Genomic DNA, 26,045 nt, shown 5'->3' with positions numbered 1-26,045 from the left:
GTCAGAGGTTTCTATGAAGATTTTTTCCCAATTTGTTGTTTCCCTTCTGATTTTAGTTATATTGGTTTTGTTTGTACAAAAGCTTTTTAGTTTGATGTAGTCAAAATTATTTATTTTACATTTTGTGATTCTTTCTATATCTTGCTTGGTTTTAAAGCCTTTCCCCTCCCAAAGGTCTGACATGTATACTATTCTGTGTTTACCCAATTTACTTATGGTTTCCTTCTTTATGTTTAAGTCACTCACCCATTTTGAATTTATCTTGGTGTAGGGTGTGAGGTGTTGATCTATTCCTAGTCTCTCCCACACTGTCTTCCAATTTTCCCAGCAGTTTTTATCGAATAGTGGATTTTTGTCCCAAAAGCTGGGATCTTTGGGTTTATCGTATACTGTCTTGCTGAGGTCGCTTCTCATGGTTCTTTTTCTCTAAACTTCGCACGTAAATTCAGAATGCAATGAGTAAAATCCAATTCTTCTGATGATCACTGTCCTCTTCTTGCCTCAAGGAATTCTGCTCTCCTTGAGGGTGCATGAAGAAATTACAGTCTGGCCTAAAGCAATCCTTCAAGAATGTCTAGTTTGCTGTCCAAATCAATCTGTCCCACTATCTTCTAACCTGCAGATTAAGCACACTTCTTAGTTATAGGAGGGAATGTTGGGCGTACTATGGATAATGAAGCATTATCGATATTGGATCTGTATGCACCAAGTGTTATAGCATCCAGAATTCTAAAAGAAAAACGAAAGGACATAGAGACAGAAATAGATAACAAAATGATAATGGGGGGGCCTTCAATTTTCCCTTCTCAGAACTAAATAAATCTAACTGAAAAATGAGAAAGAAGTTAAAAGGGATAAATTGAATATTAGATATGTTAAATGCGACATAGAGCCCCACAGACTTACATGAGACTAACAATAGCTCGGAGCCTGATCGCACACATAATCCAAACATAATTTCTAGTCAGGCAATGTTGTAAAAGTCTTACTTGAACACTCATCACACAGCGGAGGTATTGCTTTCCTGAGGGCTTGTAGAATTGGAACAAAAATTCCACTGGGTATGACCGTGGTTTTGGAAGCAGTATGGCCCTGACAACCGATTGCATCTGCTGCCCAAGAACCAATCTAGTTAAATGTGGTCCTGGTAATGTATGTTAGCTAAGAACCACATAGGGTAAGTTGGTCAGATTAAATGCTGAAAAGAATATGAAGAAATGGACCTAATAATACGTTGCTAGAGCAGCATATTTTTTTATAAACTAAGAAGGAAATAGACATTAAGAGTTGTAAAGTTGTTCACACTTATTAACCGGGGACCCCTTTACCAGGATTAGACACTAAGGGCATGACTGAGAGGATAAAAAGCTGTGTGTGCATGAATATATTCTTGAAAGCTTTATTTTTAATGACAAAATAACTGGAAGGAATATGATTGCAGTGATTGGAGAAATGGCTGAATAGATAATATGTGAATGTAATGGATCGTATTATTATTGGAAATGACAAATGTTGGAAATATAAAGGAAAATGAGAACTATATGAAGAGACAAAAAAGAATAATACATGCTAGGATTACATTAAAAAAGAATAGCCACAAAAATCAAGAGATGAAAGCATCAAAGTAAAACAAATGCAAAGAGAACTCAAAAGCAGAGGACACACACACATATATATATATATTACTATACATGTATAACTTACATATTTTAAACAAATTGTTTTGTACATCTTTTTTTGCATCTGCCAATACAATTTTCTTTTTTGGTGGTGGTGGTTACTAAGCATATAATTAAAATTTGAAAAAAAGATTTCATTTAATTTAAAGAAAAGATATCTGTGAACTTAAAAACCCCTCTGCGTTATTAGAATACAAGGTCTTTAGAAGGACTGCTGTTTCATGTCTATCTAACAGAATATTTGATATATAATAACTCCTTCATAAATATATTTGCAATGCTTCATTCAGCCAGTTACCCTTGATGAAGTTAAGTCACTTAGCTGAGATTAGTTTCTGAATCATGTCCTGAAAACACCTGGTAGATGTGATTCCTGAGTGACCAGAGATGTAGGAAATGAGTGAAAAATGCACCACAGCACTGGAGACGGAATAATACTGTCCCAATTTCAAAAAAGAAAGGAGGCTGAACACTAGATACCAGCAAGATCAAGTTAAAGCTGGCGAAATCCAAGGCTGAGCATCAGAGAGACGGTAAGTGGTCATCCAGAAACAGAAACATTGGTTCCAAAGAGCCTCTGTAGTGCCAAATCAACAAAAGGTCAGGACAGCTGAACTGTTTCCCCTTTTGAGAAGGTTACTAAACTGAGGTCAGGGAGATGCTGAGCATAGTTTATCTGGGTTTCAGAAACATATTTGAAGAGGCATCTCATACTATTTCCACTGAAAAGATGAAGAAAATGCTCCAATTTCCTAGACAATGATTCAGTTAGAAAGAATTGGAATGAATTACATGGTTGGACTCAAAAATAGTCATAAATGCAAAAATGGCAGGCTTATCAAATTTACAAATGGCACAATGTTGGTTGGGAAGGAGAGTCAAGACAATGGAAAACACAGCCATGATCTAAAAAGATATCGACTGTCTAGAAGATAAAAGTGACTCAAAATGAAATATAAAAGGAATACATATAGTTGTTTGTTTTTTTTTTACCTAAGTTAAAAGTCTTTAGAAGAATAGGACAAGGAGGGCATAGTTTGTTTTTCAGTAATCTTTCTGTTGTGTCTGACTCTTTGTACCCCCATTTGGGGTTTTCTTGGAAGAAATAATGGTGGTTTCTTTCTTTCTCTAACTCATTGTAAATGTAAGGAAACTGAGGTAACCAGAGCTAAGTGACTTCTTCAGGGTCACACAGCTCATTTCTGAGGCCAGATTTGAATTCAAGAAGATGAATCTTCCTCACTCTGGACCAGGCATTCCATCCACTTTGCTATTTAGCTTATCCAAGCATGGTTAATCAACAGTGTATCTCTAAAAGATCTGGAGGTTTTAGTGGATTGCAAAATAAGTAGGAATCAGCAGTGTGATGTGGCAGCCAGAAAAGATACTCTCTAGAGCTACATCAAGACTAAAATGATAAAAGGAGGAAATGACAAATATTGGAGAGGATGTGGAAAAATGGGGGACACTAATACACTGTTGGTGGAACTGTGAACTGATCCATCCATTTTGGAGAGCAATCTGGAATTGTGCTCAAAGACTCATAAAACTGTTTATACCACTTGACTGCAAAATCATTATTATTAAGTTTGTTTCCTAAGGTGATCAAGGAAAAAGGAAAAGAATCTATATATCCTAAAATGTTTAAAGCAGCTTTCAAAAAACTGGAAATGAAGGGGATGCCCATCAGTTGAGGAATGGCAAAACAAGTTGCAGCATGGTTGTGATGGAACACTACTGGACAACAAGAAATGATAAGCAAGTTAATTTTTTTTAACTAGAAAGAAAGACCTATTTAAGACTTATGAAGAGTGAGATGAGTAGAACCAAGAGAACTTTATACACAACAGAAATAGTGTTTGAAGAACAATTTGTGTGTCTACCTACAGAGAACTGAGAAATAGAAACAAGCAAGAGTTTCTGTATGTTTGTACACATATATTGAAAGGATAATTTTAGGGTTGTGACCTAAATTAAATTAATTTTGGTCATCGGGGGATATCCCAAATAAAAATACCCAAGTCAGATTGAAATTTATGATGATTTTAATTAGAGGAAAAAGAAATTAAGGAGAAGGGAGAGGGAAAAGGTGTAGGATTTTTCCCGCCTGGCCTGTGCCGGGGGAGTTCAAATTAGTGGCTTTTAAGAGGATAGTGTTAGAAGGTAAAGGAGAAAGGAATCAGCCTAAACTCCAAGAGGGCTCAGCTAAGATGCCTGAACCTGAACTAGCTACTCAGCTTCTCCCAGAATAGAATCACTGCCAATCCAGACAATAGCTGCCACCATGCCAAGGTGTTGGAACGCTTAGCACGCTGCCAGCCAGGGCCACCTCTCTGGGGAAAGAGATGAAGAGAGGAAGTGACGCAAAATATATAGATGGTTTTACATCACTTTCCTGCGTCTCATCATTACCAATGGTAGCTTAAGCTTGACTTGGGACAGCCCAGGGGTCTGTCAACTGTTTCTGATTTGTCAAGCTAGCACATGTCTATCAAAGGCCATCCTCCTAAATACTTACTCCTTAAGTATGGGTGTAGACAGTCCTGATTTTATTAGACTAAGTACGGTGCAGTAATGTAAAGATCACAAGACATTCCTCATTTTGTTAGATTAAACATCTTCATTGTTACAATCAGGAGATAGCTAAATCCAATCTTCACAATATACATTCACATACAAATAGTCAAATTATGCTCTCTAATTCAGGGAGGGGAAGGAAGGGAAATACTTGGTAACTTTAATATAACAAATATTTGAAGGAGTAAAAAGACACACTTTACACACCAGAAATAAGAAGATAGTCTTTCTGTACACAGCCTTGATCAGATTATATCTGGTGAATTGTGTCCTTCTAAAGTCTTTTGTTTAGCTAAGTGTAAGTTTAAGCCTGAAAGTAATTTCAGCTTTCCCAGGACCCCAGTGCATTCCTTGCATTCATCCACATTTGGCACACTGATTGGTCCATCAATTAATCTGTTGAACTTTTGCAAATTCTCCAGATATGGAATATCTGTAAAAAAAAAAAATGTAAATAAATGTTAAACACAAAAACTTGGTTTCTCTTTGAGGTTTATACTAGTCCATCCTGAGTTGGCTATGAGATGAATGTCTTTTTGGGGAGTGAAAACAACTTAAAAAACATTCTTCATATGTTCTGTTATTCCAATTTATTTTGGGGTTATGCATAATTAATAAGCACTATTAAGCACTTTACATCTGCTGGTCTTCTCATATTCTTTTGTCTGCCCTTTTTCAAACCCATTTTTAAACTCTTCTTTCTCATCAGACCACTAGCACAGTCAGAATAACTTGAGAAGCACCACCAAACATATAAGGGACAAAACTCTTGTCCCCATTAGTTAGCACCTAGAATGGTGAAGTACTTCTTTTCTGTTTCCAAGAAGGCAGGTCCACTTGTATTGTTTTGCTTTTGTCTTCTGGATCTATCCCTAATGCTATGACACATACAAAATTTCTCTCTTTCGCTGTAGTTTTACTCAATTGTTTTGGTCAAATACAATCATTTTCTTTCAATAACGTACCTTTCACAATCTACTGCCCAATGAATTCTCCATCAACGTGTTCTTTATTAGGAATAACTAGCAGTGATAGGAGAGATTAGATATTTCTTGTCCCTCCTCTATTGATTTTTCAGGTTCTCCATCTGCTAGAGCCACTTCCTGGTTCTGCTTACTGGGGTCTTCGTGTTCTTGGCTTTTCTGAGAACATCATCGTCTCTCCATTTTCTATCACAGATTCTGAAACTTCCACAGATTTAACTTTCACACAACACTGACTGTTCTTGGAAAGGTCACATGGGTGCTTTGAGGCCAGCAGGCTCTCTCCTCACATGCCTCCGTTTTCCTGAAGTCCTGGTAGTTCTTTACAATCATTTCTTGACCTTTTGGAGTCAATGCTGCTCCAAGGCAGAAGAGTGGTAAGGGCTAGGCAATGGGGGTTAAATGACTTGCCCAGGGTCACACAGCTGGGAAGGGTCTGAGGCCATATTTGAACCCAGGACCTCCCATCTCTAGGCCTGGCTCTCCATCCACTGAGCCACCCAGCGGCCCCCTCTTTACCAATGAAAATTTGTGTAGAAAACCACTCCTTTCGGGATCTATCTGGAATTCTTCCCGGAATCGATGCCCAACTCGGGGGCTCGCAGTAGGCAGAATCTGCTCTTTTTCTGTCCGTCTGTCTCGGTCGCTCCATTTTGCCTCATCCCAAGAGCTCGCCCTTCCACTCCCCGGAGATGGGATTTCAGGAGGCCTGGCATTCCTCCGGGCGGCAGGGGGCGCACTCCCGGCCTCGGGCGTTCGTCTCCGGGAGTCATTCATTTCCAGAGCAAAGCTCGCCTTCCCTACGACGGGCTCCTTCTGGGACCTCCTCTCCTAGCCGCAAAAGCTCGGGTCTTAAGACCTTTAAGCGGCCCGGAGGAGGGAAAGAAGCCCGCCCCCCGGCGCCTCCGCAGGCCACGTGACAGGCAGTCACGGCCAGCCTTAGAAACGCCATTTCCGGTTACTGGATTCGCGGTCACTTCCTGTCCATCGGGTCATGCGTCACTTGTGCGCGTCTCTCGCGTCCCGTAGGCGCCTCTTGCTCCAGTCTTGGGCCGTCTGGGCTCCGTTTCGCCTTCCGCAGCCGGCACCAGACTGCGAATCCTGCGTTCCGGTCCCAGGCCCGCGGGAAGTGGCTCCGGAGCCCCCGCGGCGTCTGGCCTGAAGGGGCTCTTTTCTCTCTCCAGCTCCGCCTCCCGAAGGCTTGGCTCTTCCCCCGGGAGGAGACTGGCGGAGCTCAGCATGGGCCCCGGGGTCCCGGCCGCCGGAACCTGCCAGGTGAGCGCGCTGCCCCCCCCCCACGTGTCTGTCCTGTGGCTGTGTGAGCTGGGGCAGGGCCCGGGGACCCCCCTTTCACTGAGTGAACCGAGCCGCGGGGCTGCCCTGGACAGGCCGGAGGCCCCTCACTTCCGCTCTGCCTGCCTCGCTTTCCCCAGCTGTAGCGGGGGAGGGGCAGTGACGGGCTTGTCGGGTGGATCCAATGAGCCCGGCACACAGCAGGTGCCCAATGAGGGCTGATTCCCTCCTTCTGCCCTCCCACGGGAGGAGGAACTAGAGCTGGGCGGGGAGCCCGGAAGGCCGCGTTCAGAGCTGCTTCCTTCTCGGTCAAGCGGGCTGGTTCGGAGGGGCCGCTGAGCTGGGGCCCTTCCGAAGGCACTTTGCCTGCCTCTCGGCTGCTCTCGCCATCTCGGTCTACACTTGCTCCTTCCGTTCTGCTCCCGCCATCTCGGTCTGCACTTGCTCCCACCATCGCCTCCGCTCGACAGAGACACTTGTTGGGCCTTTGATTTCGGGTCACCCCAAGCCTTCCCCGGCCCACGTCGTCCAGCCACAGCGTCTTTGCTCTCCATCCTCCCCTGTTCCCACGCGTTCCCGCCCTCTGTTCCTGCCTCCCGCACTGGGGATGGCTGTGACCGTCCTCACCTGCTCTCCCGGCTTCTGTCCTCGCGTTGGGGCGGCTCCTTCATTCCTACCACGGGCTCCCCAACGCTCACCAGACCACGCGGACTGGACCCTCTACGGGTGTTTGAAATGATCCCAGCTCAGCCCTCGCTGCAGCCCCAGAATCCCTCCATTCCAACCCTCCCTCCGGGCTCCCCCAGCTTCACACACAGCCAACAAGAGCCTCCCGTCTACTCTTTTCCCCTCTTCCTCCTCCAACCCTCCCCAGACGCCCTCCTGCTCGGGTGGCCCCAGGCCCCTCCTCTTCTCCAGCCCAGGAGCCGCCCCCCCCCCCCCCCCCCCCGTCTCGTCTCCTCCCGCCTCCCCTAGAAGCTTCGGTGTCACCCCATCCTTTAACCTCCTCCCTGGCCCACGTCCGGTCTTCATTCCTTTCCTCTTCTCAGCTAGACACGAGAGGAGGCGGCAGCCTACAGCGTGTGCTGGATGGGGCTGGATCCCGGCTCGCTCCTGGAGTTCTTCCTCCCCTGTAACGGCTCCTTCTCGGGCCTTCCCCACGTCTTCCCTAGTTTGTATCCATTAGCCTGGGGGGGGGGGGCAGAGGGTCTGTCGGGAGCCCCCGGCTCCCCTGAGAAGACGGCCTGCTGCCATGTCGCTGCCAGCGAGTCCCCCGACTCTCCACCGCCTCTCGGGGCTTCTTGTCACACGTTCTTTCCTGTCTGTCACCTGCCCTGCAGCAGCTCTAAATGGGGGGCTGCAGGGAAGGCTGCCGACTCTAGGAAAGGGGGCTCGGCTCCCGCCCATAACATGGCGCTAACGGCAGGCTGGCTTGTGCTCTTGTTGGCCCCATGAAATGGCGGAGAGCCGTGTGGAGTTCTGTGGCCAACCTCCATCGCGCCCAGCCGTGCTTGGAGCCCTTCGACTCCGTTGGCTGTGCTGCAGGAGGGCGTGCTTGAGCTCCGGAGCTCGGTGTGGAGGGAGCTTCGGCCCGACGTTCAGAGGGTCTCCTGTGAGTTCTGGCTGAACCGTCGGGGCGTCTCGGCCTTCCTTCGGGCTCTACTCCGACCTGCAGACCAACGCGTGGGTGCGCTGTGTGTGCGCCCATGAGCCGCCCTTCCTGTCGTGGGGCCCAGCTCTAGTGCCGCAGGGCCCCCACGGCCTGCAGAGCACCCCGGAGCCCCCTGCGAGGCCGCCCGTCCCCGGGCCAGCTCACGGGTCTTTGGTGTTTCAGGCGTCCGTGACCTTCAAGGACGTGGCCATCGACTTCACCCCGGAAGAGTGGAGACGCCTGGACGCCTCCCAGAAGGAGCTGTACCGAGAGGTGATGCTCGAGAACTACAGCAACCTGGTGTGCCTGGGTAAGGTCAGCTTCCTCCAGGACTCTCGGGGTGTAGTTACTGCCTGGCCCAGAAAGGCCGGCGACCCCCATCCTCGGGGGGACGGAAGTCACCGGAGCTTTGGGTTCTCGTTTTCAGCCCGTCATTTCCGGAAGAAGGGGTTCGCCCTGTACAGCTGCCTCATTAGAACCCCCACCCACCCCCCGGGTCTGAGACTGTCCGCTAGAATCTCTGCCGATCCCTGAAGGTCTGGAAGGCCCTCTTGGGTGGGACGGTGCCACGGGGGCTGCTTCCCTTTTATCCCCAATTCCCTTTTGTCCCCCACACGGCACAGAGCGTCTGTCAGGCACCCTCTGGACCACCTTGTGGGGCTCAGCTCGACTGCCCAGGGCCGAGGACGAATGGATTCTGAGGTGGCTCTTTGTCGCTTTCCTTTTCCCATTTCCAATGACCAGGACTCGCAGCCTCCAGACCAGCCCTGATCTCCCGTCTGAAGCAAGGGAAAGCACCCTGGGCAGCCAAGAAGCACCTCCAGGCGGGCCTGTGGCCAGGTGAGTGAGGGCGGACGGGAAAGGCCGCCTGGGGGGGCATCTGCAGCGGGAGAAAACGCCAGTAGGATGGGAGACGGGGATCATTCCCCAACTCCCTCTGACCCCGGGCATCTGGGCTCTGGCTTTAAGCCGCTTGTGGACCTTATCTTGGCCTCCCCTCGCTCGTCTTGTGGACTCAGAGGGCTCAAAAGAGGGGAAGCATTCCCTTCCGTCTTGGGGACCCCCTTGTCGCCAGCTCTGTTCATCTGTGAGCGAGGGGCTGCCGTGGGCCTCCGAAGCAGGACGTTGACGGCCCATGGCCCAGGGAGCTTTAGGCTCTCTCATGGAGCACGGGCGGGTAGAAGCAGAGATGGAGTGGGAAAAGAGGCCCCGGTGCCGAGGGGACCAGGGACGTTTCCTGGTGAAGACGCTCCTTGATCTGAGCTCGGAAGGGTGGAGGGGAGGACCAAGTACGTTGAGGGTATCAGGGCTGGGCTGGCCACAAGGCCCAGAGGCAGGAGATGGAGCAAGGTCAGTGTGGACAGGCCAGAGAGGGTAGAAAGGGGCATAATAGAGAACCTGGAGAGTCAGCTTAGAGCCTCGCTTGGGAGAGCTAAGACAGGAGTTCACTGGATCCCAAATGGGAAGGGGGTTTGGAGTTGGCTGCGGCAGCGATTTCGGTGAGTCCCTCCGTCGTCTCGTAGAGGCTAGTTTGGAGGAGAGAAAAGCCTGAAACCAAGGCCCAGTTTTGAGGCCATTGCAGACCAGGTCTGCTTTTTCACCTGTTCATCCATATCTTTCCATATTTCTTTGATGTCTTCCTGTTTACGACTTCTTCTGGCACAGTAATTTTCCACTGCGTTCCTCTGTGTTTGCGCAGGCATTCCCCAGGCACGGGGCAGCTATGATTTCAAGTGTCCTACAGAAACAGTCCAGAACTCAGGGGCTCACTTAATCATAGCCAGCCTAGGAGAAGTATTACACAGTCTGCAGACTCTAGAGTTGCCCCAAGGCAGTGTTATCGACTCTCTGCTGGGAATGGTTCACTTGGTACTCGATTTCGAACATTTAACGTCATGAAATAGCCAGGAAAAAGTGAAATGATAGGCTGTACACAGCCAGAGGAAGTGCTGCCTGGGCACAGAAGTTTAAATGAAATGCCCACCTGCACCGAGCAGGAAGAGGCCCTGAAGAAGAGCGTAGGATGCATTAGGCCAGCTGTAAGGGGCTGCCCGTGTGGGAAAGAGAAGACAAACGCTTAACAATCCCCACCTCTGTCAGAAAATGTGTCCTCCGTAGTAGAGAGGAAGCTCTACCTTCCCTCTTTCTTAAGAAAAATAGGAAGGGACCAGCAGCCCTGAAAGGAGGAAACCAGAAAGAAAGCAGATTGGTGTTGTGGGTGAATATTGGCCCAGCGCCTCAGAGGCTACCGAAATCTGTTCCCCCGATGATTTTATCAGTGGCCAGGATCCTTTCAAATGGGGCAGGATTAGCATTCCTGAACCACAGGTAGAAATGGTGATGTGGCAGGGAGGAGGGGAGGCAGGACAGCAGGAAGATGCTGCAGTTATGTCTGCCTGATGGGCAAGGCCAGACCTTGCTAGATTCATCGTCTGACCTCCAGCCCTCGAGCCTCATTCTTTCCCTGAGCAAGAAGCTTCAGGGGCTCCCTTTGGTATGCCGGGCCTTTCCTTCTCAGTGGCGTTGGGCACGCCACCTGGAATCAGTTTCTTTCTTAGCAGAATGAGCCAGTGGATTAGACTTGCCTGGCCTCTACCAGCCCAGGATTGGGGTCCTTTAACCTGTTTTCTGTCTGTCTAGGCTATTGACTGTCTTCCTCCTCAGGAACTCTCTTTGCCTTCCAAACTGTAAGATTAAAAATTAGTATCCAGGAACTCCCAAGTATTCTATTTTATACGACTTGTTGATAAGCACTTGAGGTAGAAGAAATAAAAAAACAAAAGCCTGAGTACAAAAAGTTTTCCCTGCCACATTCACAGGAAGAGAGAGAGGGGCGGGGCCACACAAAACTTTATCTCCAAAGCATAAGGGCGAAAGTGGGATGCTGGGATCTGGAGTCCTGGGAACAGATTCTAATTACGCAAAACTGACCTGTGTGCTGGCCCTCCGCCTCCAAGCTTTTGTACAGTCTGTCCCCCATGCCTGGACTATTCGCCTCTGATACTGCTATCTCTTGGGTCCCCTGGACCCTCCCCATCTTTCATCCTGAAGAAGTCTTGCCCAGTTTTTTGGGGTTAGCTGCTCCCTCCTCTCCTTGCCACTAGTCCCAGTATTTCATACATTTCTAAATATATAGTCCACATGGTAGCATTTCAGGTATATGCCTAAATAGTCTGCATTCATTTGCGTAAGCTCCCTGGTCTCGGTGGCCTTGTCCCAATAGGGCAGCTAGACAGTATTCACCCTAAATGCAGGTAGTGGTGACCTCTTCAAGGCATGAACACAACAAGGCCCTTCTCTAATTGATCCCAAATTTCCATGCAAGCTGGTGGTATTTACAGTATCCGCATCACAGATCAGATCTGGAACAGACCAGGAAGGTTAGTTAGCTCTTCACTTTGGGGCATCGAAGCACATTGTTCTCCTTGGCCCCTGTTTGGAACCTCACCTGGAGCAATGAGAGAGAAGCTGCAAAGAGACCAACTGAGGCCGGGTGCCTAAATAGTAGAGCTGTCCAGAATGCAGTGGCCTGGCCTGGCTGCAGGACAGAGTCTGGACGGTAGCTTCTTGGCCCTTTTATTAAAGGGTCTCCTTTCTAGTATGTGGTTGGACTAGGCCAGATCCTCGTGAAGAAATTACTCAGCATCATGTAAGGAGTAAATGGCCAAGCTGGGGGTTGAGCCCATGCATGCCCTCTTGTCTGTCCAAATCTAGACTATTTTCCAAAGGACGTTGAAATCTTTCTCTAACTTTAGAGCTAAGTCAGTGCTGTCTCCCCAATATGGTCTGCCCCAGGATTAAGAAATTAACTGGGGGAATAATCATGGATGAAGAATGGACTATTTTTATTTGCACCTATGAATGGATCTTAGAAAACCTCACGGAATCAGATAAAAATAGCCTCTAGCCTCATTTTCTAATGATAATGAAAACCAAAAGGCTGATAGAGAAATTCTAGCATAATAGTGGAAAACATGGTGGCATTTCTTGTAATTGGCCCACTGAGGCACAGAATTTATTGAGAAAAGAGAGCACTGCTATCCATTTGTTCTGAACGTATACAGGTTGGCTTTGACTGGTATGGCTTTACAATGTTGTTTGGGCAAGTCTGTATCCTGTCTGTAGGTGCACAGTGATGACTCATGGTTATCCTCTAGGTGGGGCTGCACAAGGTCAAGAGACATCATCTAACTGGGCTTCCCAGGCCTCGGGGTTCCCAGTTCAGGAGTAGTCAGGGCTAAGGAGATCTTCAGCATTCTTTGATAAAAAAACAAGCCAAAGACGTGTCAAGTCCTATTTCTCCTCCTACCCTATTTAGGCCTTATTCCCTAGACACTGAATTTCATAAAAACTTGTAAGAATGGGCACTCAAGCATGTCTTCCTGGTGGTGTTCTATTTGGGAGCTCTTAGAAAGGAAACTTGAATTCAGGATATTTGCCATCTGACTGCCATAGTGATGGCTAACAACTCAGACATGAAGACCGTGGCTCTCTCCTGAGTTTTGGTCCTCTATGACAGAGGACCCATTGGATGTTCCAAACTCAACGTGTCCTAAACAGAGCTCATATCTTTCCCTTCACACCTGCCCCTCTTCCAGACTTCTCACACCCTACATCTAGCCTCCTAGGTTCACAGCTTCTGAATTATTCTAGCCTCCTCACTCTCCCTCACAACTGCTGTCCAGTAAGTGGCCAGATTTTGACATGCCTCTATCTACATTTGTCCATTGGATCCCATCTCTGTACTCAGAGACCCACCACCTTATGCAGGCCCTCTTTACATCTCGCCTGGATTGTTGCAGTGGCCTGCTTGTCATCACCCTGTCTTAAGCCATTCTCCTCTTTGGAAAACCTTTAAATGCCACGCTCTCATTCCCTCCAAGGCCTCTCTCATCCCTGGGACACAAAGGCCGAATCCTGTTTTCAAATCCTTCAGAGAAGTTCTCTCCTTTGTCCTTGTGGTCCAGTCTCACCTCATACTTGTGAGGGACTTTGGGTCTAGTATCTTTACACCACCAAGCTGTCCTTTGAGGATGTCTGGGCTGCTGTCTTGTACCTAGACCAGTGATGGCAAACCTTTTAGAAATGAAGTGCAAGGCCCTAACCCCATCCCCCAGTGCTCTGCTCCCCTCCAGCTCTGCTGCCTGTGAGCTGTTCACCTTTCCCATGTGCATCCCCATTGAATTGCTGGAGGTACAATGGAGAGGGGGAGGGGAACAGTTCTGCCCAAGTTTGTCTGCCCTTTGTTATAAGTAAATAAATTCCTTCTAACACTTTCTAATAACTGTAAAATTTTAAATTAAATCTCAAATAATAAAAATATATTTTAAGGAGGTTTGTTAAATGATCACTTAGAAATCAAGGAATAAAGAGGATACAAAATAAAAACCATGAACCCTTGGCTGGTTAGCCATCTTCAAAATTCCCACCTTACCACAATCACTGCTGATTTCTGCATCATGCCCAAAGAGGAGGAAGAGCCTCAAGCCCACTCCCTTTATCCTCTGTCTACAGGAAGTACTTAATGATAGGAAGTCATTGGGCTCATGGGATATGTAGTTTTTAGGGTAACAGATTTTCAGTTGTACATAAAGTCAGGGAGGGGGGCAGCTGTGTACCCACAGAGAGCTCTTTGTGTGCCAGTTTTGGCACCTGTGCCCTAGATTCACCATCACTGACCTAAACTAACAAGGAGCACTTAGTCTCATGAGAGAATGGGGAGGGGCTATTGCTAGCCACATCTCCCTCAAAACTTTCAAACACCTACACACCCAATCCTGTCATGCAGTCTGTCTTGTTCTGTTCTTTGTTCTGTAGTGGGAGAGTCAGTCATGCCCTACCCCTGAGGCAGACGCTTCCTGGGAAGTTTTGTGGCCTGGGGGAAAGTCACTGACCCTTGTTAGGAGTAAATTTAGGGTTGAGACTAAATATAAATTGAGTTGATCGCCAGGGATTTAATTTCTAAATCCCAATGAAACACTCAGGTCAGAATGGAATTTTATGGTGTTTATTTACAATAGAAGAAAGAAATTAAGAATGAGAGAGAGAAGAAAAGAATCTAAATTGCTCCAGCCCAGGCTGAGCCAGGCAGGCGTTCAGAGGCCTTGGCCAAGGGGGTCTCCCCAGAAAGCCAAGGGAAAAGGGGAGTCAGTCTCATCACTCACCACATGACCATCTCAAGGAAGCAGTCTGAGGAGCTCTTCCAGGGTCAACTCCGCCAAGGCTCCCTCCCCACAGGAAGTGATGTGAAATGCAAAGGCAGTTCTTTACATCACTTCCTCTGTCTCACAGGTGCCAATGGTGGCTTCAGCTTGGCTTAGGACAGCTCAGGGGTCAGTCAATTTTTTCTGATTTGTCACTTGCTAGCACATGCCAGTCATAGGCCTTCCTCCCCAACACTTAATCCTTAAGTGTGGGTGTATACATTCCTGGGTGCTAGACTATATAAAAAATGGAGGAAATTAAAATTCACACCCTCTCAGACTCAGTTTCCTCATTAGCAAATTAGGGATAATTTTAGCATCCACTTTGAAAGGTCGTTGGGAAGCTATTTGTAAAGTGCTTTTTAAACCTTAATTTGCTGTGTAATTATTGGCTATTCTTAGTCATCGTTCTAGGAACACTTTGCCCCTGCTTCTTCCTCCATTTTGTTCTATCGTATCGTGGTACCAAAGGCTTGTATTGGGACTTCATTTAACCGACAGATTTTACCTACAAGTTCACCAGGCTCTCCCCACCATCTTTGTAAAGAGCTGTGAGAACTTTATTGATTAGCGCCCCTCACAGGATTGTGGTCGGTGTGCTCAGTAATTCTCACATGTTCTCCTTTACAGCCCTGGGATCCTCGGGCATTATGTTACCACGTTTCATTCTCTTTTGGGGGGGGTGGGGGGGGTTAGCTCATCTTTGGCTTCTTTGGTGTTCAAGGAGGAGATGATCTTGGGCTGACTTTGTCCTTTTAGATTTGATGTTCTACAGACTTAAAAGTACATAAAATACTGGCTTTTGGGAATTGAATGTGAGAATTAAGAAACAGGGTCACCCTTTGTAGGTTCATTGAATAGGTCCTCTGTATGCCAGACAGGGATGCTAAGGACCTCACCCCATTTCCCACCCTCTTGTTCCCCTCTGCTGGGCCTGTAGATTTGGAACACATTTCGTTCCATCTGGCTTTGTTTTAATTTAATTTGAACAGAAGAATAAACTGAAGCAGAGCTCCGAGCAAGATCACACTTAGGGGCAAGCTACCTGGCAATGAATGGGCCAGTGACTTCGCTCGATTCATGCCAAAGACCCAAGGAAAAAGGACAGGTTTTGGGAGAGACCAGAACAACGAACGGGACTGGGTACAAAATGACTGGTCACAGAGCTGAGACATGGGGAGCATGAGACCAAGAAGTATTCCTTGTGGGAGTCTAAGTGCAGGATGGCAGCCCATAATCCTAAATCCTTCAAGGACAGTTGGGTAAAAATACTTGGCCCCAACTCCTGTGTATTCTCCAAGATCGGCAAAAATTCTGAGGCCGAAAATTGAGATCGGCAGTTAGCAGGAGAGCTGGATTTCTAGGCTGAAGCTATCACAGAAAGGCTGAATTGTGAACCATGTTCAGACAAATAACCGTGACTTAAGCAGTTACAGGACAAAATCAACTACTTGTGCATAGGATCAATAAGAAAGTGCCCCCGGACCAACTCTAGTCTTCTCAGCTTGGGGGCGGTGAGTCTGGTGGGACAGAATCTGCTCCAAACAGTGCTCTTCTGTGTTTCTAGATCAGGGCTGCATTTAGGGCGTCTTGGGCAGTAGGAGGATCTGGATCATGGCCTAGTCCAGTGCTCAGTTGAGCTTTTACACAGTATTTTGACTTGAGTGGTCACTATCCTCCAGGAGGTTCTGGTTGGCTCTCCGGGCCCCATCCTGCCTTTCCAGGCTCTTATCCCCTGTTCCACCCTTTCTCCGATCCAGTGTCACTGGCCTCCTTTCTGACTCACACAAGATCCTCCATGTCTCAGTTCCAGGCACTTTCTCTAATCTGGAATTTCTCCCCTCCTCATCCCTACCTCCTGGCTTCTTTCAAGTCCCAGCTAAAAGCCCACTTTCTCGTAGAAACCTTTCCAGTACCCCCTAATGCTGGCACCTTCCTTTTGGTATCTCCAGTCGAGGTGTCCTGCCACAGTTCTGCTTCTCCCGAGTCTCGCAGGCCTGTCTGTCCCCCTTTCCAGTGCCAGAGCGATTGTCCTAAAGGGCAGGTCTCAGCACCCCAGTCTGCTCCCTTGGTCCTTTTGGCCTTCAAAGCCCCCCTCCTGCCCTCCAAGCACACACACACTCTTCATCCAGTGACCGTGGCTGTTCGTCTCAGCAGACACCTCGTCTCCATCAAGTCACTGCATCACTGTGGAGTCTCAGTTTCCTCATTTGAAAATTGAAGTATTTATGCACATCGTGTTTGAATATCAGGGTGAAAGGTGTTTTCAAATTTAAGTGAGAGGCCTAGTGGTATTTCCCCCAAACTCCATTCTTCTGAACCTTTTGCTTTCTTTTGAACCTGTCACTGTCCTTGTAATCTTCCACATTCATAGCCGCAGAATTATCCTTACTCCATTTAGCTTTGTCCCTAGCAGGCAGGTCCCTAGCAATGAATAAAGTCAGGAAGAACTGAGTTCAAATCCTACTTCAGATATTTTTTTAGCTCTGGGCAAGTCACCTCTGTTGTCTCAGTTCCCTCTGCTGTAAAATGGGTATAATAATGGGGCCCATTTCACAGGGTTGTTGAGATAATCAAATAAAAAACTATTTGTAAAGCTCTTAGCACAGTACTTGGCACATAGTAGGGACTTAAAAATTCGTGTTTTTTCCTGTCCACATACCAGTTAGTTGCTGAGTCTTGTCTGTTCTGCCTCCACAACATTTCTTATTTCCATCAGATTTTTCCCCTCTCACATGGCCATCAACACTTTTCACAATACGGAAACAAAAGACTTCCTCTAAAAGATGGAATGTTAGTTGGAACTTCAAGGAAGCCAGTAAGCAGAAATGAGGAGAGAGTGTATTCCAGGGATGGGAAATAGCCAGAGAAAATTCCTGGAGCCAGAAGAAAGCATATCTTGCTCATAGAACAGGCAGGACGCCAGTGTGATTAGATAGAAGCCTCTGTGGCAGAGTCAGGTGTAAGAAGCCTAGAGAGCTGGAAAAGGGCGAGGTTGTGAAGGGCTCTGAATGCCTTTGATCCTAGAGGTAATAATAGGAAGCTGCTAGATCTTATTTAATTATATTAGACCTGCAGTTTCAGAAGCTCAATTTGGTAGCTGAACGGAAGAGGAATTGGCCTGGGAAAAGACTTTAAATAAGGCAGACTATTGTAATAGTCCAGGTTTGAGATGATGAGGGTCCCAAGTGGTGGCAGTGTCAGAGGAGAGAAGGGGGTGGGTTCAGGTGATGTTGCAAAGGTGAATTAAGTAGGCATATCAACATGTTGGATGTGAGGAGTCAGAGATGACACCATTGTTGCAAGCCTGAGGTACTGGGAGCATGGTGGTGCCCTCTCTAGTAATAAGGAAGTTAGATGGAAGAAAGAATTGGGGGGAAAGATAATAAGTTCTCTTTTGGATATGTTGAGTTTAAGATGTCTGGTGAACATTCAGGTCAAGATGTCTGAAAGGAAGATGGAGATGCAAGATTGAAGATCAGTAGAGAAGTTAGGATAAAATAGGTAGATTTGAGAGTCATCAACAGAGATGACAGTTAAATCCATGGGAGCTGATGAGGATTGGCAAATGAAATACTTTAGAGGGAGAAGAGAGGAAGGCCCAGGATAGCATTCCCAAGGACACCTACAACTAAAGAGCAAAGTATGGGTGAACTTAGCTCCCACATACCATTCCAAGATTATCTTTCCCATTTATGAATTCTAGCCAAACCAGTGACTCTCGCATAATGATAATTCCCCAACACGAAAATTCCCTTAAATTTTGAAAAAATATTCTCCATATTTACGTGATTATGTTGTTTCCCCAAATAAAACATAATCGTCTTAGAGGGCTATTGTTTCTTCTTTATTTGCCTTTTTTCTTAATGGAAGAGACATGGTAAAATGAAGTGTGGAACAGCATGACTGAGGGATACTGACACTTTTTTATCTCTTTCAGATTGTGAGACTGAGATTGAAACAAAGGTGTCAGCTATAAAGCTGGATATTTCTTTAAACGAATCATCCTCAGAAGGAATCACAAAGCATTATTCCTGTGTCACCAAGTTTGGAAGAGTTTGGCAATGTTCTTCCAGTTTAGGGAAACAGCGCAACAATAAGGAGGAATATGTTAAGCCAATAAAAATCTCTAGGAGCAAAATTTCCAGTAACGTGAGAAGTCATGAATGTTACGAACATGACAGAAGCTTAAGTCCATCATCCATCCTTTTTCAACAAAGAGTTTCTCTGGGAGAGTGTTCCAATCAATGTGATACTCAAAGAAACATCTTCAGAGTGTGTTCAGACCCAAATATGTGTAATAAAATTGACTCAAAGAAGACACTTTGGAAACCTAATAATTGTGAGAAGTTTGTCACTCACAATTCTGGCCTTAATGAGTATGATAGAATACATGCTGGTGAGAAACTTTATGAATACAAGGAATGTGAAGGAGCTTTAAACCAGAGTTCATCCCTTGCTGTGCCTCAGACGATTCATACGACAGAGATTCACAAACATAATGACTATAAGAACTTCCCCTGTATTTCAGAATTTGATGAACGAGCAATTGATGATGAAAAGAAAACCTATCAATATAACGAATATGGGAAAGCCTTCCATCAGGAAACAGAACATACACCAAGCCAGAGAGTTCATTCTGAAGGGACATTTTATGAATGTATTGAATGTGGGAAGGTCTTTGCTTGGAATTCAAGACTTGCTTTACATCGACGAATTCATACGGGAGAAAAACCTCATGAATGCGGTGAATGTGGAAAGGCCTTCAACCAGAGAATACACCTTACTCAACATCAGAAAATTCATACTGGAGAAAAACCTTATGAATGTAATGAATGTGGGAAGAAGTTCAACCAGAAAATACACCTCATTCTGCATCAAAGAATTCATACAGGAGAGAAACCTTATGAATGTAATGAATGTGGAAAGGCCTTTCGCAGGGGAGAACAACTTACTCGACATCTGGCAATTCATACTGGAGAGAAACCTTTTGAATGTAATGAATGTGGAAAGGCCTTTTGCCATAGGATACAACTTTCTCAACATCAAAGAATTCATACTGGAGAAAAACCATTTGAATGCAATGAATGTGGAAGAGACTTCAGCCGGAGCACATACCTCACTGAACATCAGAAAATTCATACTGGAGAAAGACCATTTGAATGCAATGAATGTGGAAGAGACTTCAGCCGGAGCACATACCTCACTGAACATCAGAGAATTCATACTGGAGAAAGACCTTTTGAATGCAGTGAATGTCCTAAAGCCTTCCGTTGCAAAAGACTACTTACTCAGCATCAAAGAGTTCATACTAGAGAAAAACCTTATGAATGCAGTGAATGTGGCAAGACCTTTTGTCAGAAATCAGGGCTTAATCAACATAAAAAAATTCATATTAGAGAGAAAAATCTTACGAATTTAATAAACATGGGAAGTTCTTAAGTCTGAATATCAGAGAAATGTTGTCAAGAAAAAAACCTTATCGATGCAATAATATGCATGCAAATGAATATGGCAAGGCTTTTGACCAGAGAATAATCTTTAATCAACATTACTGGAGGAAAACATTAGAAATGTAATGAACAAGAGAGTTTGAGTTCTTTTACATCAGAGAATTCATACTGGAGAAGGAACTTGCTAAGTTATGGCTTAAGAAGATGATGTCAGAAGTCAGATTAGAAAATTTTAGAGTTGGAGGGGATCTCAGCAGCCATCTCATCTGGCCTATATCTGAAAGGATTCACCACTATAACTATAACGTACCTGAAGAGTGGTTGTATATTGATATTGTATAGTGTTTTGATAACTTCGAATTACCGGGGGGAATTCATGACTTGTGGTTTACCATTCTACTTTTGGACAGATTTCTTTGTAAGATGTCCCTTTACTGGCATTAAGGTTAAATTCTCATCTTTATAAAATTAGCCCATTGCTTCTTAATCAGTCCTTGCAGACCGGAACAAGTAATCAACTATCTACATTATATCCTTCAAATACTTTAACTGAAGTGGCAGATTAGCCCAGAACCTTCTCCAGGATAAATGCCCTAAGGTTTTTTTATCTTTCTTTATATAACATTGGTTAAAGGCTCTTTACTCTTATAATTTTATCTCCTCTAGAGACTCTTATCCTTCTGAAGCTATGGCACTGAGATCCAAACTGTCTTCCACGTATGGTTCAACTAGGACTTGAGAACAGAACTATTAATTTTTTATTTCTCTGAAATATTACTCTTAATATGGTACAAAATATGATTTTGCAACTTCTAAATCGCACTACTGACTCATTTTGAGCTTATAGTCTGTTCCTATTCCCAGACCTTTTTTTTTTCATAAACTGCTATTCAGCCATGCCATCTCCATTTTGCTTTTGAGAAAAAAATCTTTTAATTTAAGCAAAGCCTTTACATTTATGTCAGTTTAATTCCACATTAGTAGATTTTGCCCAGTTTTCTACGCTTACAAGACATTTTTGAATCTTGGCATTGCTGTTCCCATGTCTTGGGTCTCCCTCCTTGCTTTCTTTAACTTAAAGATTTGATGAGACATTTCATTCATCAAATCTGCTCATTGAAAATTTAGCAATGCCAACTTCAAAAGTAAAATATTATTCTCGAATTTATCAGTATTCAAATTATGTACTACAAATGATTTAATTCAAATTTAATAGGCCTTTGCATTTCAAAACTTATTGATTGAAACAAAATATCCTACATGCAAATGGTAGTAAACTAATAAAGCATTAGAAAATACTGAAACTTTTATGACTTGACAACATTCATCCTGTTCTCTTAAAACTACTGTTTGAATTTTTGTGATTCCAAATATCTATTTCACTCTGGAAGTCCTTGAAGCTATATAATACTGTTGTGATCTCTGCATATATCTTTGGCTTGTTTTCTCTTTCCATTTGATTCTTAATTCTGTTCTGTAGGGTGTTTTTTTTTTTGTTTGTTTGTTTTTTTGCAAATATTTCCACAAGACCTAAGATTAAGATGACCATTTGAAAGATAGAGGAGCCCAGTTCTCCCACATATGCTGCAGCAGTGATTTTAAAATGGCACCAGATGCAATGATTGATAAAATCAAAGAGAAATAGCAGCAACATCCTCCTTGGCTCAGCCTGTACTAAAATGTGGCCAAAAGACTAGGAGTGATGAGAGAAATTCACCAGGAAGCCAACATGATCTTATATACCAGTGCCTGAAGCCTATGGATACTCTACATGGACCCATCAGAGGAAAAGTCAGTTTAAGAACTTCTAGTTCTAAAAGGTCTCAAGCCAGCAGTAATCAGCCCTACATATCAAAACAGAATCACTGGAGAGAAACAGATACCAGATATTACTACACTGGAAAACTGGCTTGCCTTGCTGTCCCTCAAAGCACTGGAAGTGAAAGATAAGAACAATTCAGACAAGTGCTTTGAAATGAGTTTAGCTTAGAACAACAACAAAAAAACAAGTTGTAGGTTCTCTACAAAGCGTAATGGAGGAAGTAGATCTTAATTCACAAGATGGCAAGATATATTAGAACAACGTTTCAAGACTGGGAGGGAAAATAAACGTGTTGAGTATCTACTATCAGAGATAACTGACTTGGAAAATAGGTTAAGAAGAAAGACTTTAAGAATCATCCAATATTCTGAAGACCAAACAAAAATCCTGAAAACTATTTCAAGAAAACTGCCCAGATCTGTGTATCAGAGGGAAGCATCAGATTAAACTAAACTGCCATTAAATAACGAGCTATGATGTTCCTAAGGATACACATTTACAATCATGGTAACTATCCTGAAAAACTCACATTGTTCTATAAGAGAAGACATCAAACATTAATAGAATAGAAGGTATCTGAAATCAAGATAAGCCAAGTAAGATAAATGTGCTTGAAAACTGAAGTTCCAAAACGGTGATGAAATGCTTACAATCAGATAGAGAGAAGGACCTTTCAGGATCTTGAAGCCTTCTAGGGCTACAGATAAAGGTCCCTTTGGGATTTGTATTGTTCTATTTTGTTGTTTTGACAGTTTTAAGAGATGAAGGAAAGAAATATACTAGGAGAGAAATAAGGAAGAAGGGGAAACTAGTTGTTTAAATGAGATTACAGAAGAAGATAGAAACAGGGTAGAGGGAGGGTCAGACCCAAGTTTCATCTGAACTGGAAATGGTGTTGAGCCAGAAAAATGTAATTTTTCATAGAAATACATAAAACTCAAGAAAGAAGCCAAGAATATAAGCCTTTTTCTTCAAAAAATTCTTTATTAGAAAGGGTGATTGAGTTGGGTGGTGAGGAAGGTACAGGTGAAAGTTTAAGTGGTGTAAAAATTTTTAAACAATTTAAATAACTAGAATAAGGGAGATCTTTTTAAAAAATGGAAACAAAGCAGATAAATAGATCAGTGGAACAGACTAGACAAGGAAGAAACAAATAATAGAACTTGGGCTATAAATAAATCCAGAAATCTATTACCTAGGAAAGACCTCCCTAACTGCTGGGGACATTAGGAAGTATTCTGGCAGGAATTAGACCAACATTTTGTACTGTATTTCATCATTTCGAAATATATTCATGAGCTGAATATTTAGGATCATAGAAGGAGGAGCAATTCATATGCCTTTCGTAGCAATGACCCAAAATTGGATTCCTAACCAAAAAAAGCACAGACAATTATTTACATTAGATCATTTTGCTTACATGAATTTGAAAAGCTTTTGCATAAATAAAGTTAACATCTTAAGGATAAGAGACCTGTCAACTGATTGGAAATCTTTGTACCACGTATCTCTTGCTTGACAAATGTTTGATATTCAAGATATCAGTAACAAATACATAGACCAAAAGCCATTTCCAATAGTTGTCAAAGACTAGAAATAATTCTTTTTAAAAAAAAGGCATCGCTAGCTATTAGCAGTCATAGGAAAGAATGTTCCAAATCACTAATAATAAAGATGCAAATAAAACTACCCTGAGGTTTTGTTGTCCAGTCATTTAAGTTGTGTGCCTGTTGTTCATGTTGCTTTTATTTTTTCCAGAAGTAGAGATCATTCATGTGGGACATTGCATATACATGGGTTTGTTGGGTTTTTTCTTTCTTTTTTTTTTTTGTTTTGCAATATGTTGATTAGTTTGAACTTTTCCCCCCTCCCTTTATTATGTGTTCTCTGGGAGGGAATATGCCAAGAAGCTCAGTGGGAAATGTAGGTAATGTCAAAACAAAATATTTTTTAATTGTTTTGAAAAACTTTATGAGGGAAACTGCCCTTCTCTGGTAGAGATTGCCCAGTGTCCCACGCCAACTTCCTATCATTCACACAATGAACAATTTCTTTTTTAACAAATATTTTCTTCTCGATTGCATAACAAAACATTTTTTCACCATTTTTTAAAGTTTGAACCACATTTTCCCACTCCCTCTCATCTCTCCCTGAGATAGCAATCTTGTGTAGCAGTGCAAAACTTCTCTACATCAGTCCTTTCGTGAAAGAGGACTTGAACAAACAAGTGAAGAAATAAGGCGAAATGCAGTGTGTCTTGGTCTGCATTTCGACTCCATTTCTTTGGAGGTAGACGGCATTTATCATGAGTCCTTGAGGATTTTCTGGGATGGCTGTATTGCTAGACAGCATATAATGTAGCTCTTACTGTGTACAGGGGTGTATGGGGTGCTCAGGGAGGGGTAGTATCTCTGGTATGGAGGGCTTGTCGTGCCCTTCTAGGGCAGCTCTCCAGCCTCTGACCCCCCCTGACACCCAGCTCTCACGTGTGGCGCCCAGTAGCTGCTAGCATGCAGCAGCGGCCACACCCCGGGCAACGGCTTCGACAGGCCGGCTAAACCTTGTGAGAGTAGCCATCGGGTCGTCGACCCCTGGTGAACCAGGGCTTTGCTCACCCAGCATGTGAAGACTGCTTCGGCTGAACAGACGGAAGAAACCAATAAGGTTCAACGGCTGAGAGGGCAACGCAGCAAGGCACTGGGGAGTGCTCAGGGCATGTTGGAGCACAAAGGACAACACGGCCATCCAATGCAGCTGAGGAAGTCTCCAGGTGTAACGACTTTTCGTGCCACTGGACCCAGGCTTCCAACGCCGAGAGAGGGGGACGGTCTCTGCGCATTGACTTTCCCACTTAAATCTTCATGCACAGGTGTCTTTGTACACAAAAATGCACAAAGACAATCATCATCCTCGGTTACCGAGAGACTACTACTACTACTGTGTACAACGTTCTGGTTCTGCTCACTTCACTTTGCATCAGTTCATGTAGGTCTTTCCAGCTCTTTGTTAAATCATTCTTTTCACTTCTTTTAGCACAATCATATTCCATTAAAGTCATGTTCCACAACTCGTCCACCATTCCCCAATTAACGGGACCGGTCTCTTTTTCAAAGGCCATACAATCTCATCTTGGGTTCATTTTCCACTCCCACCCCCCATATAGATGTTCACTGACCCTAGAACATGACATATCTGCCCTCTTGGGAGGGGATTTTGCTCATGGAAGCAAAATGTGCTCTCAGAGAAAGTGACCTCCTACCTCATCTGGGTTCTGTTTGGCAGGAACATTATTCTGCTGGCAAACTAGAATCCTCATCCTTGTACTATTGTAACATGGATTCAGTAGAGTAAATCAAGCTTTCTTTGTTTATCAATCAGCAACTTTTAAGTTAATCAATAAAAAAACTTAAGTACCCCTACTTAGTACCTTACCAGTCCAGTCACTAAGTATGAGAGTTCACATCACTTGCTAGAATGGGTGACAATTCCAGAGGCCCCTGCTCCCCCCTTGGGCCATGTTAGAAGAAAGACTTCAATTGGTTCCTGTAAAGTGGGGGAGCAACAGAAGTGATGTGGAGAAAACGGCTTTAAAAAGGCCAGTTCGAGGATTCAAGGATTTCTCTCTGTGTTGGTGAGCTGGACTGGAGGAGGAGACTCTTTCCCTGGATCCTGTGTTGGCTTGCAGTGGTGAGTAGAGTGATTCCTTCCTTGTTCTTTGGTGAGGAGACCCTCTCTGCTCATCAGCCTTTCGGTGGAACACTCCCTTCAGCATGAGTTCTGGTGATATTCTTGGAGGTCTTAGCCTCGTGTGCACTGAAGGCTTTCAGTGGATTCTTCAGCATCTCCTGACTCTGAATTTCAGCTTCCTAATTAGGGCTTTGGATTCTGGTGAGATTTGCTTTTGGATTCACATTTGTGGTCTGGATTAAACTCCACTAGGCAGTACTTTCTGTCTCTTTATCTACATTTTTCCACTTTCACTCTTTCCACCTTTTTGTAAATAAAACTGCTAAAAGTCATTTTGACTTAAGCTATAATATTTTAAAATCAGGACCACAATATCACTTTAGAATTCTCATATTTAGCATAAAACCTAAATTTAAATTCTTTCAATAGTCTCCATATGGACTGTGAAGATTGGATTTAGCTCTCCCCTGATTGTAACAATGAAGATACTTAGCTCTTTCTTTATTATGAAGATAAAATTGTAAAAAAAAAAATTTAAGTTAATTGTGGTGCAACTCAAATATATTATTTATATAGCTGTCACCAGGGATTTAATTTCTAAATCCCAAAATGAATTACTAAAGTAAATCGAATTTATGGTAGTTTATTTACAATATTTACAATAGAAGGATGATATTAAGGAGAGAGAGAGAGAGAG

The 26,045-nt window shown here is 44.2% G+C and overlaps 1 protein-coding gene and 1 long non-coding RNA gene across 3 annotated transcripts; one reads left to right on the top strand and one right to left on the bottom strand.

Annotated features, from left to right (window-relative positions):
* Positions 1-4,279: 4,279 nt before the first annotated feature.
* LOC103103566 (uncharacterized) lies at positions 4,280-6,054 on the bottom strand. Its single transcript, XR_466042.2, has 2 exons — positions 5,222-6,054; positions 4,280-4,689 (listed from the first exon to the last, which is right to left on the bottom strand). It is a non-coding gene; the product is annotated as an uncharacterized LOC103103566 (long non-coding RNA).
* Positions 6,055-6,380: 326 nt separating this feature from the next.
* LOC130458147 (zinc finger protein 383-like) lies at positions 6,381-23,350 on the top strand. Of its 2 annotated transcripts, none has more exons than XM_056821192.1 (4): positions 6,381-6,514; positions 8,367-8,493; positions 8,807-9,023; positions 18,327-23,350. In XM_056821192.1, the coding sequence occupies exons 1-4, from the start codon at positions 6,479-6,481 to the stop codon at positions 18,331-18,333; spliced, it is 387 nt and encodes a 128-aa protein (XP_056677170.1). In that variant the 5' UTR covers positions 6,381-6,478; the 3' UTR covers positions 18,334-23,350. The 2 variants fall into 2 exon arrangements, with proteins under 2 accessions (XP_056677170.1, XP_056677169.1); XM_056821191.1 differs by lacking the exon at positions 6,381-6,514 and adding an exon at positions 7,727-8,144 and having other exon boundaries at positions 8,928-9,023.
* The last annotated feature ends 2,695 nt before the right edge of the window (positions 23,351-26,045 follow it).

The sequence above is a fragment of the Monodelphis domestica genome, chromosome 3 (assembly GCF_027887165.1).
Source record: "Monodelphis domestica isolate mMonDom1 chromosome 3, mMonDom1.pri, whole genome shotgun sequence".
Classification (NCBI taxonomy): domain Eukaryota; kingdom Metazoa; phylum Chordata; class Mammalia; order Didelphimorphia; family Didelphidae; genus Monodelphis; species Monodelphis domestica.
The sequence above is the reverse complement of the archived record's forward strand: the minus strand, read 5'-3'. Positions and strand labels throughout refer to the sequence as shown.